The sequence below is a fragment of the Lepisosteus platostomus genome, chromosome 4 (genome assembly GCF_059453375.1).
Source record: "Lepisosteus platostomus isolate fLepPlt1 chromosome 4, fLepPlt1.hap1, whole genome shotgun sequence".
NCBI lineage: Eukaryota > Metazoa > Chordata > Actinopteri > Semionotiformes > Lepisosteidae > Lepisosteus > Lepisosteus platostomus.
In genome coordinates, this window is record NC_142614.1 from 65,669,735 (window position 1) to 65,689,727 (window position 19,993).

The 19,993-nt window shown below is 37.8% G+C and overlaps 1 protein-coding gene and 2 long non-coding RNA genes across 4 annotated transcripts in view; 2 read left to right on the forward strand and 1 right to left on the reverse strand.

The window, feature by feature from the left end:
• The window catches only part of LOC148673632 (uncharacterized), a 225,950-nt gene that overhangs the window by 32,949 nt on the left and 173,008 nt on the right, over positions 1-19,993 (forward strand). The window lies entirely within an intron of this gene.
• On the reverse strand, positions 779-8,768 carry june (JunE proto-oncogene, AP-1 transcription factor subunit). Its single transcript, XM_088630317.1, has 2 exons — positions 8,239-8,768; positions 779-7,636 (listed from the first exon to the last, which is right to left on the reverse strand). Exon 2 carries the CDS (start codon positions 7,474-7,476, stop codon positions 6,427-6,429), a length of 1,050 nt encoding a protein of 349 aa, XP_088486443.1. The 5' UTR covers positions 7,477-7,636; positions 8,239-8,768; the 3' UTR covers positions 779-6,426.
• Positions 8,758-18,052, forward strand: LOC148673634 (uncharacterized). Its single transcript, XR_015936075.1, has 2 exons — positions 8,758-8,869; positions 14,771-18,052. It is a non-coding gene; the product is annotated as an uncharacterized LOC148673634 (long non-coding RNA).

Sequence of the window (19,993 nt, forward strand, 5' to 3'; positions counted from 1 at the left end):
TACATTTTTAAGTTGACAAATATTGGGACTACCGCCATTTAAAGTGTTATGGTAGAGTATTGTCATTTTGTTTTAGTACTGAAACCCTATTGAAGACTTACTGTAAGAGAGTCTAGACCAGAAAAAAGTTATTATGGAGACATGCTCTCAAATACCTGGAACAAAAACTCTTCTGAAAACAAGAAATATAATGTTTTCTTCAGGAAGATAGTGAACTGAAAGAATAGCAAAATACTAAAGTTTGCTCAATTAAAGAAAAAGTTCTGCAGAAGTTATTTCATTTCTCTTTTTCATATCTTCAAAGTTTGATTTTTGACACAGACATATTTCATACGCAAGGGAAATTATAGGGGTGAATACTTTCCAGGGCATTACAAATATACTCTCACATTGTATTAAAAGGTTTGCATTGAAAAGACAGAGGGCGCATACTTTTTCACAGTTATATTTTTCAATTTTGCTGTGTGAGCTTTAGCAAGACCATACCAGTAGTCAAGTTTAAATTTGTCATTTGTTACCACTCACACACTGGAGTGTTGTTTTTTTTTAATATTTTAGCTGAGATTATGAAAGAAATGTTAATCTATTAACCTTTCTATTAGATTTGATATGCAAAATTAATTTAATTTAGGGCACCAATAAATATTTTTTTAAAGGCAAGTGCCACCAACATCAGTTCACCTAAAAAGGCAACTATAAAATGTGAGGTTTCTAGACTCTTGAACCATAAATTACAAGAGTCTGTATTTGTATAGATTGACAATGAATAGTTTAGCACTTGTTTTTTTCTTATTTATTGGCTTAATTAAATACTGTACATACTGTAAATATCACCTCAGCATTCCTGAATGTATTCATGCTTATGAGAAATTGCTTGGCTCTGGTCCTACCAGTTACAACTTTGTGTCCTTTTATGAATTAAAACAACCAAGACCAACCATTGAGAAAAATAATTTCTAGGCCACGTCTCACCCGCGTTGAAGTTATAAGCTAGTAGCAGGTGCTGGCAATGCTGTTGACTGAGGATAACACAACCAAAAAGTGATTTATGTCTGAATCATATTTATTTTATTGTTCATTCTCCCCCCCCCCCAGCAAACCAATAAACATTTTTCAAGATTGTTAAAGAGATTATTTATAAACAAAAGAATTAAAATAAAAAAAAAACAAGGCAAGGCGCCTCTAAGTCATACTATTCAATTGACCTTGTGGTTGTATTCAGACAACAGTCCTCTGACATCCAGCAAGAAACTGAGCATTGCTAAACAGATGTCCAAGGATTTCTGTAACAGGGACTGGCAGGTCATTTTTTTTACCTCAGCTGTTTTTACTAACCAGTCCCTTCACTCTCACAATCTTAACATTACTTTTCCAATGGCAATTTAGATACAAAAACCATCCACTTCGAAGTCTATCTCATTAAACCTTATATCTGTTTGCATTTTTTCTGTTGAATTTCAAACAACTGTTTACAAATTGAGGTATACTACCCTACCCACAAGATTACAATTTTAATACAACTCAGCCACAGTGACACATTAAAAATATGATACTGAATCTTAAATCTATCAAGTTAGAATTTGTGGAATATCTCCTTTGGTTTGAAAACAGTTTGCTGACAACAAGGCATTGCCACAATAAAAATGTACTGTAACTTTTCCATGACTTGAGAGTTCCAAGTATATTCAAATTCAGTTTAGGACATTAGCAATGTTTTGCTGATATCAATAAAACATCTCAATTAAACATTTTGACATAAGAATCAATTGTGGTCCCCAAAATGAAAATACTGATATCAAAAAATCAAATTGCCAATATCAAAACAGTACTTTAATTTCTACTAAAACATAATTTTTGATACCAAAAATATATAACTGATATTAGAAATATGAATTGTTAATATCTTTCAAATCACAAAATGCGGATATCTGTAATTCCCGTCCTGATACTAGGAAATTTACTTTATATTGATGATTCAAAATGTATATCAACAATCCATGTTTTTATACAAAGTATGTGTAATTCAGCTTATTCTTGATCAGTCCCTTTTGAAAGGGCAATGTGAATGGCAAACGTTTATTTTACTATATCAAAGCTGAGCTAATATGGAGTTTAACCTCAGAAATGATGACTGTTTTCCATAGTGCGTCCTTCTTTCAAATAAACAATTACTCCTTTTTCCTTTGGTCGTTTGCCCCACTAGTGTTCTGTGTGTGCACCCACCCCCACCCCCGCTCCATAGCTGGACCTGTATTAGTAACTATCACTGAAATTTATGAGAGAATAACTTTCGGAAAAAAACCAACATTTGGAACCCTGTGATGTCAAGACTTCAAAAGTTATCATAAAACAGAAATAGCTCCAGAAAGAAACCCAAAGATTCCTTTAAAGTGTAAGCCTAATGCCAAAGCCAAAGATTTTTGGCCTTTACTGCTCAACACAGCAAAATGGGTACAATTTGTAATGAGATTTTTAATTATTATCGTCATTGGGAAAACTTTACTTTAATTTCTCCACTATGAGCTTCCAGATCATTTGTGTTATTTTATTTCTGTGTACTTTAAGGAACTGTTGCATGTTTGTTTGAAAGTGTATCTTAAGCAGCTTAGTACATCAACGACCTGCGCAGCTACAGCACAGCTAGCATGCAGGTATTGATAAATAGCTGGAAGATTTAATAAATATTAGTTTGGATAATGAAGCATAATGGAAATAACAACTTATCCTTGAAGTATATAGGCGTTTAAGCATTAATACTGATATTCCTGTGAACTGCAGATGGAAAATATCCCTGTTTTTTACCATTGCCTTTTGATTAGTCCTGACTGATTTGGCCAAGTTCCTGTTTTGTGTACTGGGTGCCTTGATGCTGTAGGTGCTCATTCTCTGTAACACTCCCCTTGTGACAAAAAAAACCCCTTCAAACTCTTTCTCGTGGTGAAACTTCATCAGTATGATAGAAGCATACAGCATGTAATCATGGCATTGATCTTTAACTCCAGTTTCCTGGTTTAACAGGTAAGGATAACAGCTCTTTTACAAATTACTTCTCACTAGACCGACAGATGTTTTATGGCAAATCTTTACCCAAGATGCATTTCTGAGATCAACATTAGTTTTAATCGGCCTTTTGATTCCAAAAGATTTCAGTTTCTGATATCGGCCATTTCTATTTTTGGTATAAAAATGCAATATCAAAATCTAAACTGCTGACATCAAGAATATAATCACTAATATCGGATATCAGAGTTTGATGTTTTCATTCATTACATCTACAGTACTTACATTTCTTTTAACTTCTAAAACCCTTGCTGCTTTTAACAAAAATACCAGTACTCTCACATGTTTCAGTGAGAATGTAGTCTTGGAGACAGTCTCAGTTCTTTCCTAACCAATGGCTCTTTCACTTCTTGTTTCGAAGATCTTCACTGTGCACTGTTGATTGGAGTACGTTTTGCCAATCCCTTGCATTTCCTGTACAAATTCTTCCTCTTTGCACTGCTCATGTTTTACATATGTGTTGGTACACAAAATAATCTCAGCCATGTCAGTGCTAACACCAGTCATCAACCTAGACAACAATACACAATAAAGCATAGTGTTTTCATCAACTTAACCAATTCAGCTCTTTTTAATCTAAATTTGACTAAATAAAACATGAAAGCATCCTATCTTGCACTTTCATTCAACAGAATCTAGCTAATAAATATGAAATCAGCAGTAACAAGTACCGCATTGCAATTGTCATGTTATAAAATTGATCACATAAACAGATACAGTAATATACAAATGCAGCTTTGTGTCTCTATTCATGTTCATATTATATTTATAAAACACATAATAGTGTGAAAGTTTTTAAACAACTTAAATCAACTGTTCCCATTTTCAAAACCAGTTGATAATACAAGCGACAGAAAAAAGAAACTCATTCCCAAATTGAAGATTACAAATAGTCCTGGACTGCCCTTTGAATACAACCTTAATAAATAATGTATTCTGGAATGGTCAAAGTTAAATAAACACTTAAGGTAGTACCTCTGTTCACAACGTTCTCTCTCAAATGAGAACTTTAATATTTTTAACATTTTTCTTACAAAAATATAATCATTAGTCAACATCAAAAGCCTTTTTCAAGTTTCAAAAAATAAATATCTTCTAAACAACACTCACATGTTATTTGAGACTTTAATTTCTATCCAGACTCTCCTTTCTTTGTCTGTCCAGACTCATATAAATACAGATAAGAATAAATTCCAGTATCTATATTTATATATCTCTGTCTATCGGAAAGGCATTTATTCAGTGCACCTAAAGAGTAATTCCCAAAGCACAAAAAAAATTTAAGATTTTTTTTCCCCCCAAAACAAGTTTGTGCAAATCTATATGTCAATCAGCTGTATAAAAAACAGCATTTCAATTCACAAATTTCTTACAGGTAACATCTAGACAAAAGGTTGATTTAATTATTATATTATCTCAGCACACTGTGACAATTCCCTTTACAGATGACACAATATTTCCATTTAAGAAGGATTCCAATAATCATAAAAAGTATCCTAATAATTTTTTAAGTCCAGAAATGCCATCAGAACAACCACATCTCAAGACGGTTTGTATAATTTCCTATGACATTGCATTGAACAAAGTCCATGTAAATATATTAATATAGGATAAATGCCAGACATCATTTAATGTTTCTTATGATTTAAGTGCAATGTTATAGTTCCAAAATAAAGCAAGTGTCTGACAGACACTCATTCTTTTTACTTACACTTTTTATACAGACAACATAAATAGTAAAGAGGCTTTTTTGCATAAATAAATTGTTATACTTTCTTAGATTCTTAAACAGGATAAAACAAACAAGAAATACTTCTGATCTAAGCCCTTTTTCTGATTTGCTTTTCAGTCACAAAGGACTATTAAATTATTGAAACATCACTGGGTGTAACTGAGGGACCCAGAGTTATTCAAAACTTCTTTCGTGTGTAAAATGTTTTTCGCTGAAGCAATGTACCAGTTTAACACAACTGAAAAAAACCCCAAAATATTTAACATGTCCACGTGCTGCTGTTTAGATCAACAGTTTGAACACGTGGTTCTGGTGTATCAAAGCATTCAGTAAACTGTTAAAAAATGGCTTCTATTGTATTTCATTGGGCACGCTTAAGAAAAGCTATACTGCTCTCTATCTTGAAATGGAATGAGCTACATTACACTTACATACCGTGAAAACAAATGTCTCACTTTGGAATATTGTACATCACATAATTTGTATCTAACCTGATGAAATTATTTGCCAAAATATTGCCAAGTTCTGAAGAAAAAGATAAGCAGTAAGCTTTTAAAGTTCAATATTACAATAGGTCATTTTCTCATGTACAGTCAAAAATGTCAACTTACAGTATGTGTTGTACACATAAACACTTGAAAACAAACTAACAAAGCACCCCAAAAGGTTTCTGGAGACAAAAGGAAAAATAAACATTTCATCATCACTAGAGATTACAACAATTCAACATGGTTGTGGGTAATAACTTAATATATGGGATCATGTACAATGTATTCGTAAATCATTATCATTCCACTTGGAGACAACTGCTAGTTAACACATGGGGAAAGAAAAGGCTATGCCAAGCCATCTTTCCCATAGAGTTTTAATAAAGGTTAAATTTACATTATGATTTTGTTCCTGGGATTGACTTTAACTTTTGATTAGAAGTTGTAATAAATGATGACATGATTCCGTGAAGTTGAAAAGACTGGTGTGCGATGGTAAGAGTGTGCTTGCAGACGTTTAATGGGTTTATTCCTCTCCCACCTCCCCTGGACTTGTCACGTTTCAGAACCAGGTTTACCTGGAGATTGCTCAAAATGTACTTTTACTTTGGAAGCTGTTGAGAAATATTTCAAGAACCTCCATCCTGTATTAAATGATATGTTTTCAGATTTCAAAGTGCAGTGTTTCCCTTTCTCCAACAAGCCTTCATTAGTTTGCTCGTACCCTGCTGGAACGTTGCTCTGAGAGTAGTTGTCGCCCAGCCTTGTCTACCCTACTCCTAAAGACTTTATGAAGTCTCTTTAACGTACTTCTCTTCATAAAGGTAGGTACGTTGCCCCTTTAGCTCGGAAATTAAATACACGTACGAAGTCTGTAGACAAGTAAATGTACAAAACAGAATGGCATAGCTTGCTTTTCAACAGCGGGACAGAGGGCGTTCCCTGGCGCACTTATAATCAAGACTAATAAAGAAACTAATCATCAATGTTCTGTGCTCCCTAGCTCATTCTTGAGACACATGTCTGAGGTGCAAAACTGAGTAAGAGATTGGTTGCACCCCAGCTCTGTGTTTGCAGGCTTCAGCAGCCTTTATTATTTGCTTCGTCATTTCTTTACACCACTGACTCAAACAAAAAAAAACACGTTCAGCAGCTGGTACTCTCCCCAGTTTTTGCCAGGGCAGCTGTGCCCACTGCTATCTGGCACCCATTGGTGACATGATTCATCACTTTTTGCTTGAGCTGGGCCACCTGCTCCCGCAGAATACTGGCAGTGGAGGCCAGGTCCGAATTCTGGGTCTTCAGCACCTTCACCTTCTCCTCCAGGCGGGAGATCCGCTCCAGCTTCCTCTTGCGGCACTTGGAGGCGGCGATCCGGTTCCTCAGCCTCTTGCGCTCCGCCTTGATCCTCTCCTGTGTCTCCAGGTCAATGGGAGAGAGGGAAGGCGGGGAACTGGAGGGGTCGCCGGGGGGATGGGGCACCTCGGGGACCGTCTGGGGCTCGTCGAGTCCTCGGCTGTGAGGGTGGGGTCCTTGCCCGAGGCCACCGTGAGACGACCCGTGACCGGTTGCCGAGTAGGGCAGCTGGCCCCCTGAATACGAGGCGGAAACAGTGATCTGATTGGGGTTGTAGCTGCTGAGATTCGTGTAGATGGGCATGTCCCCGCTGGGCATCACGTTCCTCTGGAATGGCCCCTGAATTGAAGACGACGGGGAGATGGGCGCCCCGATGAGCTGGTTCTGCTTGTGGAGGTCGGCCAGGGCTTTCACGAAACCATCAGCGAAGCCTTCTTGCTCATTAGTTACCTGGTTCCTGTACATGAAGGGGTTGGGTGTTGAGCTTGGCGCCGGACTGGTTGTGACGAGTCCCTGGTTGGACTGGATAATCAGGTGTTCTAAATCGGGGGAAGCCAGCTTTAGGAGATTCACATCTGGCGAAGGCATTAAAGAGCCATTTGTGTTACTGTTAATACCTGGGTTGTTCGAATTTATACTGCCATTGCTCCCACCTTGTCCCTGCAACAGCTTCAAACCAGAGGTGCTTCCCAGCGGACCTGGGAAATTCTGTGCAGCCATATTTTTCTTACTCATTATTTTCTGGCTCGGGTACCTGTGGTTGTAGTCGGGGATCTGTCCAAAATTTTGAAGGTTTGGCGTGTCATCGTGATAAAAAGGGGTTTCCATCTTACCCGTCATTGACACGGTGTAATAACTTCATAATCTGAGTCCCGCGTATCAGTGGGATGAATATTTCCACAGAGGCATTATATACTCAGTAGGGTCCCGTCTATTTTAAAATGTTTATAACGTAAGAGTCCGCCCCGAAATCGATGATCAGTAAATATAAGTGGTACACCTGAAAAGAAAAAAAATACAATACCGTTTTTTTTAAAAGGAATAGGAATGAAAGGACGTAATCGACAATAATAACGTTTAAAGATGCAGTTGCTCGGCAGCCAACGCACCTACAGTATGTTCACATCATCAAACTACTGAAACGCAACAAGCTTTCCAATCACTCCTTAAGACCCTATACTTTGCACGTAAACACACTGACAGATGCACGTCTCAGAATACTGTTCCATACAGGTACTGTACATACGTTTTTGACTATTGTCTGTAAGGCAATACATTTACAATCGTTTTAATCTTCTTACGGATGTTGGACAGAAACACAATAATTGTAAAATAAGTCTTCGATTCACACATGCAGTGTCGCAAATTCATGAGTCCTTCCCCACTAAAACACAACTTGTGCGATTTCTGCATTCCTCCTCTTTTTATTATCATGATTTGAAACAGGCATCCTGTTACCGAGTACTGTATCTATATATTCAATATCGATATTCGTAATTCATTTCTTAACACAACCAACCCCTTAAACGTGCTACAGGTATAAGTAAATAAGTAAATACTATTTTAACATCTGCAAATATCTTCATGAAGGATTTTACTTACCGCTGTATAATCGGCTTGCGGTGAAATCCTATGTGAAACAAGTCTTCAGTGTAACACAACAACAACACTCGTGAAATAAATTCGCAGATTTCTTTTAAAAAAAAAAACAACAACAAAGTTCCCAGACAGCATCCAATTTCCAACTGGTCTCTGATCGGTTTGATTAGTCAGACTGTTCAACGATTACATGAAATAACCACCCATCGCTGGCATTTATTTATCCACGCGTTTGCGAGGCAGGAGCCGGGAGCGCGTCCCCCGCCGTGCTCATCTGAAACAGCAATGTGAAATCCGCACAGCCAGCACCGCAGCTCCTGCGAAGGCGAGCACGACACTCAGATAATCCAGCAGTATAATAGAATATCTTCTCGTTTTCTCAAACAACAACAACAACAACAACAAAACAACACGAAACAAGAAGAGGTCTTCTTTAGGAATCCTTTTTGAGCGCAGAAGTAGCTGAAAGTCTGTTGCGTGTGATTCCGCCACTGGCCGTCGCCGCTGACAGTTCGACTCTGTGGGACTTTCTGCTTGTCTGACTAATAACACACGCCCTCTTTTTCTTCTCTGGTTCCTGAAACTACCCAGTATTGATGTCACACATTTTATGCCGCCTACTCCGTGCTATATGGTGAGATCTGTTCTTACAAAGGCTTTCTTTTTTTTCTGTTCTTAGTCATTTGCATGCCGTAGACAACCTGTATTATTGTAAATTGTGTGTTTACTGTACAAGACAATCATCCAGAGCAAGTGAAACTTTTGCGGATATGCAGTGCCCTCATGCTAAGTTAAGCGTCGCTCTAGTACAGCTGTACTCTGGAAATTTTTAAGAGCCTTTGAGCCAGGCAGTCAATTGAGTCGAGCTTGAAAGATAAAGCGAAAGCAAAATTGTGAGAATATATATATATATTTTATTTTTAAAAGACTGTAAGGAGTGAGCTGCTTTGTACACAGACTAGCGCACACACGGCCAAGGTCTTAATGCTAAACGCACGAAGGAGAACGATAGAAACGAGAGCAGCAAGGAGTTGCACTTACAGTAGTTTTAGGTAGCGTTCAGGCAAGTTTACTACTCGTGGCAAAGAGTATACTGAAGTTGTAATAGATTCGGGATTTTTTTTTCCTCTCGTACTGCATCCTTGTTAAGAGAATGTATTTGTAAACATGCCGTAGATGGTTTATTTAGTAGAGTAGAGCTGCGCTCATGTTCTAATAATTAAACTGTAAAACACAGTACGTTTTTAAAAATTGATTTCGTGAAGAACACAACAACACGGAGTTGTTCGTTTTACATACTGTGTACGCATAGATGTAAACTGAAATGAAGGACGAAAGTAAATTGATTTAAAATGACGCAGTTGTGCTCCGTGGTAGATATTTATGCTGTTCCCGTGTTGGCGGCATATTTTCTCACTGTAAGGAAACTAACGGCAAAATAATTAGTAATTATCGCAAACTAGGCTTAAAGCGATACTTTTGTAGGTATAGGCCCGACATGTTCAGCAGGGATTATGTATGGCGATTAGATAAATCATGTCAGTGAAGCGGAGCTGCTGTGTCTTGTTGTATTGCTTGGGCAGTGTATATAAATAGGCAGGTGACTGAGTGACTGAGATGCCAAAAGTTACAGCCTCTTTGCAGAAGATCAGATGGTAACAATCCAGTGTCCCCAGTGCACTTTATCAACAGAATATACGAATTATACAGTATTAATTGTGGTGTGGACTCCCAAGTGGGTTAGTGGAAGTTTCTCTGCTGAATTGTGCCATGCCCATACACAGCTACAATCCAGTGCTGTACAAGTGAACTCATAGACTAATTCTGAGGCAAGGGCTTCAAAAAGCAGATAGAAGTGGAAATACTATTTGATATTGAGGGGGGGTGGGGGGTGCATTTAGATATATAGATTTGTGTTCTCTCTCATGTTTTTTATTCCTTTCATGGAACTAACATGGAAATGTATTCAAAAGACTTAGCCTGTTAAACCCCATTGTTTACTTGTTATTTTAGAAATTCTCAACGCAGGAGAGCCATTTGTTATCGTCAGCTTCCACAGTGTGTCAGGTTTCACAGGAGAGCTAGCGTTAGACAATAAGGGAGGAATCACAAACGAGAGGAGGCCGATCTAGCCCGTTTGGTGATTAGTGACTAATTGATCCAAGGATCTCAGACAGAAGATAGAGGCCAGGCTATCGGTTTTCAGCAGAGTGGCTGGGCAGCCTGTGCCAGACTAGCATCAGCTGGCGTAGTGGCGGGAGTGCAGGCCTGTGGGGGCCTGGAAGGTCACAGGGAGTACTGCTTTGTGGAAAACTGAGGAGACGAGCCCACAGCCTCCACAACTCTGGCTGTGAGCGCACCGCTACAGGAATCCCTGTCACAGCTGGCTCATGCCATAACCGGGCTCAGAACAATCATGTGTGAACTCGATCTGCACTGAGGATGCTCTCCTTGAGCCAGCTGGAAATCCTGAAATTAAACAGAAGGGATTCCAAGGCCACTATAGCTTAAGACAGCCCAACAAAGTTTAGGGTAGAAGCCACTGAAAAACTAAACAAACCAACATTATTGTTCTTGAAAAGTGGTGGGGAATGCCGCTTATTCCAATATGGAAATGCAGGCTAGCCAGGTTTCATCAAATCATTTCTCAAGCTTTGGTCAGATTCTAGTTGAGAACGAGATGACTCTAACTTGAGCCGCAGGATGTTGTGACCTGGCACACAGGTCAGTAAAAATGCTAAAACTGCTTCGGACTTGTATGATGGAGTGCTCAACAGTTCTGGATTCTTTAAAAAACTTAATTGATGCAAACCTGAAGTACTGTGAGTCAGTGGGCTTTCGTGTTTGCTTCCCAGTACAAAGGCAGGCAATGTGATGTTGTCTTCGCTTTGTCATCTTAATATCTTTGAATTCATTATTGTTGCGACATTTGTACTGTATTTGCGAAATGAACTGGAATAATGCTGCTGGCTCATGAAATTGTTTAGAATTCTATAAATAGAATGCGTTTGCCTTCAAGACTATTGTTTAATTTTTGCAACTTTAAGAGACAGAATCATTATTGGAATAGTGCTGTTACCTTTTCCCAGCTGTCAGAAAAGGGTGTGCTACAGTATGTGCATAAAGAAAAGGGAAGTAAGTTCACAGAGATGAGGGAATAACAATAAATTAAACGGCAATTAAGAATAAAGTTGTACCTTTTCCAATGAAGTTAGTTTAAATTGTATGAGCAAAAAAAGTGTTTTTCTGTTCTTGTTATCCTTATGGTGAGGCTACCCTTTCTCTTTTCTCAGATACTTTGAACACAAACACTATGTGCAGTGAAAGGTTCCAGCCTCCTCATGGTGTGATTGACGTTTTTGGTGATGTGATTTCCATACTGGCCCTCGAAGCCAAAAGGGTCCGAAAAAATTTATGCACACAACTGAATAAGCAGCCAGTTCTCGTTTTGAATTCGCGTGGAAACGCAGTGTGGGGTCACCTACTCGAGTTCTATAGTTCATGGTGTGTACAGTATAACTGTGCTGAAAAAAACAAACTGTGCTTGCATACTGTATGAGCCACAGAACATATAAAAACATAATGTAATTTATTCTGGTGGAGAGCTTTTTTTAGTGAGACAATATCATTGCTTGCTCTGTTGTGTCTGAAGTGCACTTGATTTTGGAAAATTAGTATTAATTATGGAGCGGCAATGTAGATAACTGTAAGGCTCTGACTGGACCCATGATTGGTGGGCTGAGGGTTTCACCTTTCTCTTGCAGACTTGATCCAGAACTTTTAGAACATCCTGTAATAAACGTACAGGTAAAAAGGAAAACGAGTAATTGGAACCTCTTCATGTTGCTTTGATTAGAAGTCCCAAACAAATATGGGTAACTATTCACTCACCAAAAGCTATTACTATATGATTTGGTACTAAGCCTTTATTCTGTGTATTTTATGAACCTTCCCATGGTGCAGTGGATATTTTGCTTCCTTGACTGTTTTGTACTTGACCAGACATATTTACTTACATTTTTATTGTGCTTTTTACACATTTACAGCTTTTTATCTTGCTTTCTGATGTCCTCTTTGTTTTAGAATGTAAACTTTTATAAGGGAAACCTGTTTGAACTGGTGTGATTTTCTGTCCATCTGGAGACTTGGTATATCGGTTTTGACAAGATTTCTAGGAGACATATTGCTGGATGATAACATCTTTGTTAAAAGTCTAAACGCTGCCAGAATGGTTTGCAACTGAGGACTACATTTCTGTCTGTAATGCACATTGTGATTTTCCATGAGATAAACAGCAATCCTATAATTAAAGTCTAAAATGAGTAGGTGCCTCACAGTTCAAACAGATATTACAGACCATTTTGAAAACACATAGGATGTACACATGATGTGCCAATGTGTCTTAGAACTGACTCCATTCAGACGATTAACTGTATTTTATTATGATGGGCAAACATGAAAGGTGTGGACATATTGGTGTTTGCACAATGTTTACAGCAATTGAAAGAGAAAATAGAACTCAACAATTACTTAGAAGGTGGCTATAAATAAACAGATATGAATCTGTCCTAAAGGAAAAAACTACAGGCATAGACAGATCATTGTGAACAATGCTCGATATTAAAACTATGCCAGACAGCTTCACCTGCCCATAAAAATGGTGCAAGACTGGAATTTCTAATCTGCAACTTGAAGTGAGCAGGCTTGTTACTACAACCAAAGTTATAAAAACCAGAATTACAAATCCTCGTTGCCCATAATGTCACTGTGTGCTTAAAGAAACTGGATTTAAAACAACAAAAAATCATAACTTTTAAATACTCCTTGGTGAAGTTGACTCCTTACATCTCATTAAATAGTTTTATTGGAAAATATCTAGAAACAATCTGTCAATCATTCATCCTGTTTGTAATCAAACAGACTTTGCCAGTGGTCTCTGAGCCAGCGTCAACAAATTAGTTATGTAGTGTATCTTAGTGTATGGGATTAATGATAATTACTACTGTGGTATTGACATTCTTGAGGAAAAAATATAAATACTTAATGTTTAGAATTTGTAATTGTTCTGTTCTTTTGTAGTAAAAACCAATGGCCAACTTCCTTGATGTTTTAAAAAAGTCTTTATTTAAGACGGCAATATGTTCCATTTTAATCTGCAGGGAATTTAGAATGAAGAGATTAATGATTGTTAATTTTAATTAAGTGACTCACAAATGATTAGCTTGTAGCAAAGAAATCATAACCTTTGACTCTATTTGTACAGTATTTTATATTTCCTGCTTTACTTTCCACTTAAAATCTTTTTGTACTATTTTAATTTGTTCTGACTTTTTAAAATACAAAAATGAGTCAGATGAGTTTATAGCTTTATTATTAGAAATGTTTAAGGAATATTTTAATTTGAAATGAAAAGAAAAATAAGAAATGTTCTATTGAACCACTTCCTAACTAATTGCTGCTAAGTTCATTTGGTACATGTCCATTTTCGATGTCTTTGTATACAGCCTTACAAAAATGAACTTAAATCAAAATAGTGATTTAGTCCAGCTCCAGAGGTGATTACAGCTGTTCCACATTTTGAAATCAATTTCACTAAATGTTCACAGATGTTATTGGAAATATGGAATCACTCATCTACAACAGTAGTTAACATAGCTCTGTATGATGTGGGTAATGATTAATTAGCTTCTTTCAGCCTGAACAGCCTCTTGGTTTTTGTTGTATCTGCCAGAGACTGTCAGCGCATCCTTGAGGCTGTCTGAAGTGACACATTAGCCAGGTTTGATGTTGCCTTCAGTGATGCACCAGCACAATGATATTCACCCCTGGTTCTATGGAGTCCACAACCTAAAAGCTGTGATCTGTTACTACTTAATAGTTCTCATGAATCATGGGTCATGCTATGTGTTGTGCCATTCCCATTTGTTTTGAACAAGCTGTGTTGCGCCTCTTAATATTTTGGAAGGGCAGTGTATATGTACTGTACTGTAGTTCAGATAAAATCTCATCATTTCATGCCCCACTCATCTTGAAGTCATGTTCTACTCATCCGCAAGACATATGTCACTCCTCTTCCCTCCTCATTCTAAATTTCTGTCCCCTTGTTGAGTCATGTCTTCCCATGGCTAATTGCAGAGACTTCTGTTTGTTCGTAAAGTGAAGCAGTGACATCATACTGCATTTGATGTTACTCAAAGTTAATCAAAGTTGTATTTCTATCTACAAAGCTTCGCTGTGTAAATTGCTAAAGATCTTGTAACACAAGTTAGTAAAATGTAATTATGATAGAAATTTAGATGATAGAAAAGAGGAAGAAAACAATATAAAACAGTAGCAAACATATGATATGAATTTTAGGAACAAAATTCTGCCATTATAGTAATAATTTGTACAGTTCACTGTTACTGGAAGGTACTTTATAATTTTTCCTGAAGTTTAGTTTGCTCTATACATAATTACATTTCTATTATTTTTCTGTTAATTCATATAAAATATAACACTGTTTCCAGAATTACCACTCCTTCTGTACCTGCAGCTCTGGGAAGGTCCATGATTGTTTTGGTCGGCTGACTCCTCTTGACTTTGTTTAACTCTGAAACAAGAAATTGAAAGTTGAGGGTTGAAAGTGTTTCACCCAGTGTTGGAATATTTTGAAGCCCTTGACTGATATTCGTGGCCCTTCGTTCATCGCCTTCTGAAGTTACATTCAAAGGAATGATGATGCTCCATGCCCTATATTATATACTGTACGTGAACTGTCATGAAGCATTATTTCAGGACCCTGTGCAGATAACACAATCTGGGGAGGAGTGAGGAAAACACGAGGAAAAAGGCATGCAAGGGGCTGGAAGGAAAACTGGGGGGCGTGTTCATGGTGTGCTGGTGTTCGGGGAGGTGTGGCCGAGGTAAACAGTCCGAGGGAGTCCGAGGCAAATCCAGGAGTGTAGCAAAAGTCCAAGACCGGGTAATCCATCCTGACAGACAAACAGAGTGAAAAGCTGGAGGGGGATCCGGTGGAGGGTCGGGGGAATAAAAGGGGGGTCATGGGACCAGACGCTCCCTAATCCCGGACTCAGAAGGACAGGACGCCGTGATGAAGCCTGTGCTGTCGAGTCTCTCCTGGACTCATGGGTAGGCGTCCATCTTCCAAAGCTGAGCCCCGATAGACAGCAACGTGTGGCTTATAAAGCACGGGGGGCTGGAACAGGAGGCAGGAGCGGGAAATGAGTATAAAACAAGGAAGGGCTGGAGCGTCCTTAAGAGGAGGGGTTCACGAGTGTGACATGAACCTGATTTTTTTTTTGCAAGAAACCACGTTTTTCTTCCATTACACCTCCAAAGTCTTCTGGCTGAAATCCAGCTGAACATCAATGGGCAATATTAAGACCATATTTTGGGATATTGTGATGTTCTTCATACAGTAGGTAAACCTACAAAAGACTGGGAATACCACCAAGAAACACAATCAGTAATCAGGCTGGAAGACAGATTAGATTTGAAGCCTTGCAGAACAAGGCAGATAAAAAAAACTAGTTCAAGGACGGCTGTAGAATAATACAAGAACCTGTTAGTCTTGTAGCGGTGTTTCATATTCTTCCCTCCGTCGGTAATTAAGTGCAGCAGTTGCGATAAAGGGGGTGTAGCAGAGCAGCTGTTTCTCTGACCGGCCCATGTCCGTGTGTGCTGCAGGTGTGCAGTGTGCAGATGACGAAGGAAGAAAATAAGTGCAGGCATTCACACAGGGTTCCGAGAGCGAAATCTGCCACAGCTGATTTCCATCAGACCTCTCTAATAAAAAGGCTCAGAATACAGGAGAGGTCGAATAAATGACCGGTTGTGGAGTCAGGCTAGTTTTAGTTTTTAGTTTACCAATCCCATAGCCTTGAAGCGAATGTTTGCTGTCCTGTGGGGTTTAAAGACGAAAGGCATGGTGAAAGGCGAGATGGGTTGAGGTTAAGGGTAGAAAGAAGAACTGCAGCCCATCTCTCCTGCCTTTTACAAGGGGCTATAAAAAAGGTTATGGACCAAGTCAGGGTGGGAAGGCTCTTTCACCAAGGCTGTTCTGTAAAAACATGGGTTTTACAGTTTCCTGCTGTTTATCCTCACACTTCATTATTCAGGTTAAAGCAAACAGTTCACAAAGACCCAGCTACCCTGCTGCCAGGGATTTATTTGTGTAGGTCCTCCATTCCACACTACCAGTTAAGGGGGGGGATCACAGGTGGGTATATTTAAACTGTCATCGGTTTTAGTCATCGGAGTAAAAGCTCAGAGAATAGCTGTTTTTTGAGCTCTGCAAAAGGATTTATTGTTAGCATTGTGAAAATAGAGTAACTCAGGATTTGGCATGCAAGATATTACATGGGTTTCTGGTTTTTATTCTGCCTGACTTTGCCGTTTCTCAATTGAGCTAATCATTGAAGCCACTTAATATTAATATTCTCCAAATTAATATTCTTTTCTCGAGTCCTTAGCTATTGATGACTTAAAGATACCAGTTAAATCATCATACTTGTGGGCCATGAGCACTGGTACTGTTAACTGCTGCTGGAGCGTGTTGTCACTCCTTCTGCTTGAATCACTTACATTAGGTCTTGTTTTATTTCATCCAGTGGCCCAAGGAATTGTGACAAAATGTGTTCACACTTCTTTACTATTAATATACATCTCTTGTTATGTTGTATCTTGGTTCACACTTTGAGTTAATCAGAAACTGCAACGCTACAGATATGTGTTAGATAAATAGTTAAATAGATATATGTGTGAGATATATAGTTAAAACTGTAGAATTTATTTCTATGTATATGTTAATGTTTAAAATGTACTAATAAGATCTAATTTAGAATATTGTGTACAATGTTGGTCACCCTGAATTGTTTTAGAACAAACATGTTGCTGCTCTGGAATCAGTGCAGAGAAGAGTAACAAGGTACAGTACTGTGCATTATTTGACTTCAGGGAGTGTTCCGTAGTGACAGGCTGAAGGAAGTGAACCACTGTAGTCTCAAATGGAGAAAGCTACAAGGGGACCTGATACACGTATTCAAAATCCTCAAAGACACTGACAAAGTCAACCCACTGGACTCCTTCAGGATAAACAGTGACAATGAACAAGAACACTGAAGTGGAAATGTACTGGACGCTGAAAGAAAATGAAGAATGGGAGCCACTTGTTTACGTATGGGTTGTGGGAATATGGAACAATCTACGTACTGCACCTAGCCATATTGAAAACAGTACTTTGGCTTCCTCAAAAGACAGGGCTTAATGAGATCCTTGGATCATTTAGCTGCTTAATGAGATCCATGTATCAATTAGCTGCTAAATACCCCTCATCTGCAGGGGCTAAATGGCCTGAAATTGAAGCCTCTTTTATGTGTTCATATAAAAAACAAAAATCATAATTTTACACTAAATGTCAAAACTCAGCATTGTTATTGTTTTAAATGTACAGTATATTCTTTTGTCCCCAAGTTGGAAATGTCTGTGTTTTCTTCTTTTTTCATGCCCTTAACTGTATGAGTAACACTTTAACATTTAAAACTATTTCAACCACCAGCCCTGAGACACATGCATACTATACATCAATGTTCTCAGACAAAAGTACGTCTTTATCAACTGTTCACTATTCCTGCCACCTATTGGACCATAGAAACACCATTATTCATGACAAAGGTGATCATGCAAATTAAGGAAATGAATAACGTATTAACTGTATAATTAACTGTATTGTTATGACAAAGTGAATAGACGATTTAAATATAGGTAACTGTTGCGGAAAACTACTTGGGAAAATAAAAAATATGCCTCAGAAGCATTTTATTTTTGAATTTTTTTAAAAGCTGTCCCATTGTCCTCCTGCCTTGGTATATTCAAGTAATAATCTGAGTTTAGAAAGGTTTAATATTCATTGCCTTGCACAAGTACGTACTGTACCAGCTTCATAGGATGCCCCATTTTGTTGTATTATTAAAAGCTGTATTTTTACAGACACCTTACAGAGACGGGTGTATTTAGTCTGAAATCATATGAAGGACTGTTATTGCTTACAGACAGAGGCCATTCAACTATAGTGTGATTTGTCAAAGTAATTTTGTGTACCTGAACTAATTTATTTTTATAGTGGCAAAGGAAGTAAATACTTAAGCAGTCAACATATTTTTGTTTTCATTTTTCTTTAAGCATTCACGTTTTGATTAAAAATACACGCTTTACAAATGTGTGGACAATATACTGTAAGGCGACATCATTGGAAGGGATTGAAAGGTTTTGCAAGATAGAAAATACTGTACAGTATGTGTTAATGTATCTCATAGCCCTGAATTTTGGATACTGGGTTGTATCACACTGCAAACTGCACACTGCACACTGCTGTTTTACACTTGACCCTAAACACAGAGAAGCAAAGCTCATTGTGGTCCAGAGGCAAAGTACATTACAGTATGTGCTCTACGTTTTTTTTTACAAAGAAAGCACAATTAATCAAAAAGGTGCTTTAAAAAATACAGACATTGTGAAACCAGTATAAGGCAGAACAGGATTTTGCCTCAGCCTCAATCTAATTTTAATTTTCTTCTGGAAGGCCTATCTTTTTCTCATTCATACAGCAACTTATTCTTGAAAAGGGAACCAATTTTTGAATTTGCTTTTCCTTTAATTTTGGAGGCATGAGATGGATGCCCTGATCTTTCAGTTATGTTTCTGAATTCTAACTCAGACATCTTTGAATCAACTGTATAACCCCCCCTACATTGAATAATGAAAAGAATGTAAAATCCACTATCAATACTGCAACAGGCTAAAGATAAGATTCACAAGTTTTTGTTTCTTTGCAGTTAGCAGCATTATCCTTAGCAAACCGCTTTATCCTTAGAGGGTTGTGGTTATTGCAGACCTGTTTTCTTTAATATGGAGCATATCTAACACATAAAGGAAGCTCTGCCTTTGATATATAGTACTGAGCTGTTAATAAATGATAAGATGAGACTGTGTAACTTCATCAAATTTCTGCACTATGTTAAATATTTGCTCAAAAGAGCCCAAAAGAAGAGTCTTCTGAAAGTTTCCTGAAAATGCCAACCATTGATCTAACCCACTTAGCCTTTGGGCACTCTCAAAAACCATCACTGTGTTCTGTTGTAGCAAAGGACTTTTATTTGCTGAAGGTTCAGGACATTGTTAATGCCAAAAGCAACAGCACAGATATTCTTGATTCACTGTATCACTGTGGGGGATTAAATGACTCCTACATTTTTTCAGTCTGCTGTAGTTAGAAGATTTGAATGTGATTTGCTGTAGGTTGTTGCTGTGGGTTATTTTTCAGCTACCGAATAGAACAGGGATGAATTTAAAAAAAAAAAGAATTACCTTTTCTTCCCAAGGTCAATCAGAATGCCTCAAGTATTTGCTATTTCAGAGCGTCCGTCTAAAAATTGTACTTTCTCTGCACCTATAGGTATATTCTTCAGATTACATTGGAATTTCCTGCAATAAATGCGTAGCACCTTCTGTCAAATTGTTTGGTAAAGTTTTGTGCAATCATAGTCTGCACAATAACAACATATTGCCATACAGGTACAGACTATTATACCTCATGGGTGCATCCATTTTTTGTATTTATCCTAAACTGATGTAACTATATAAAAAATAATAGTATCTACCATTTCTGTAAATCTTTAGCAGTTAAAAGCTAATTATATATCCCAATTAATTTTAGACCAATGTAGTGTTACTTAATCTGAATGAATTCAAAAAGCTG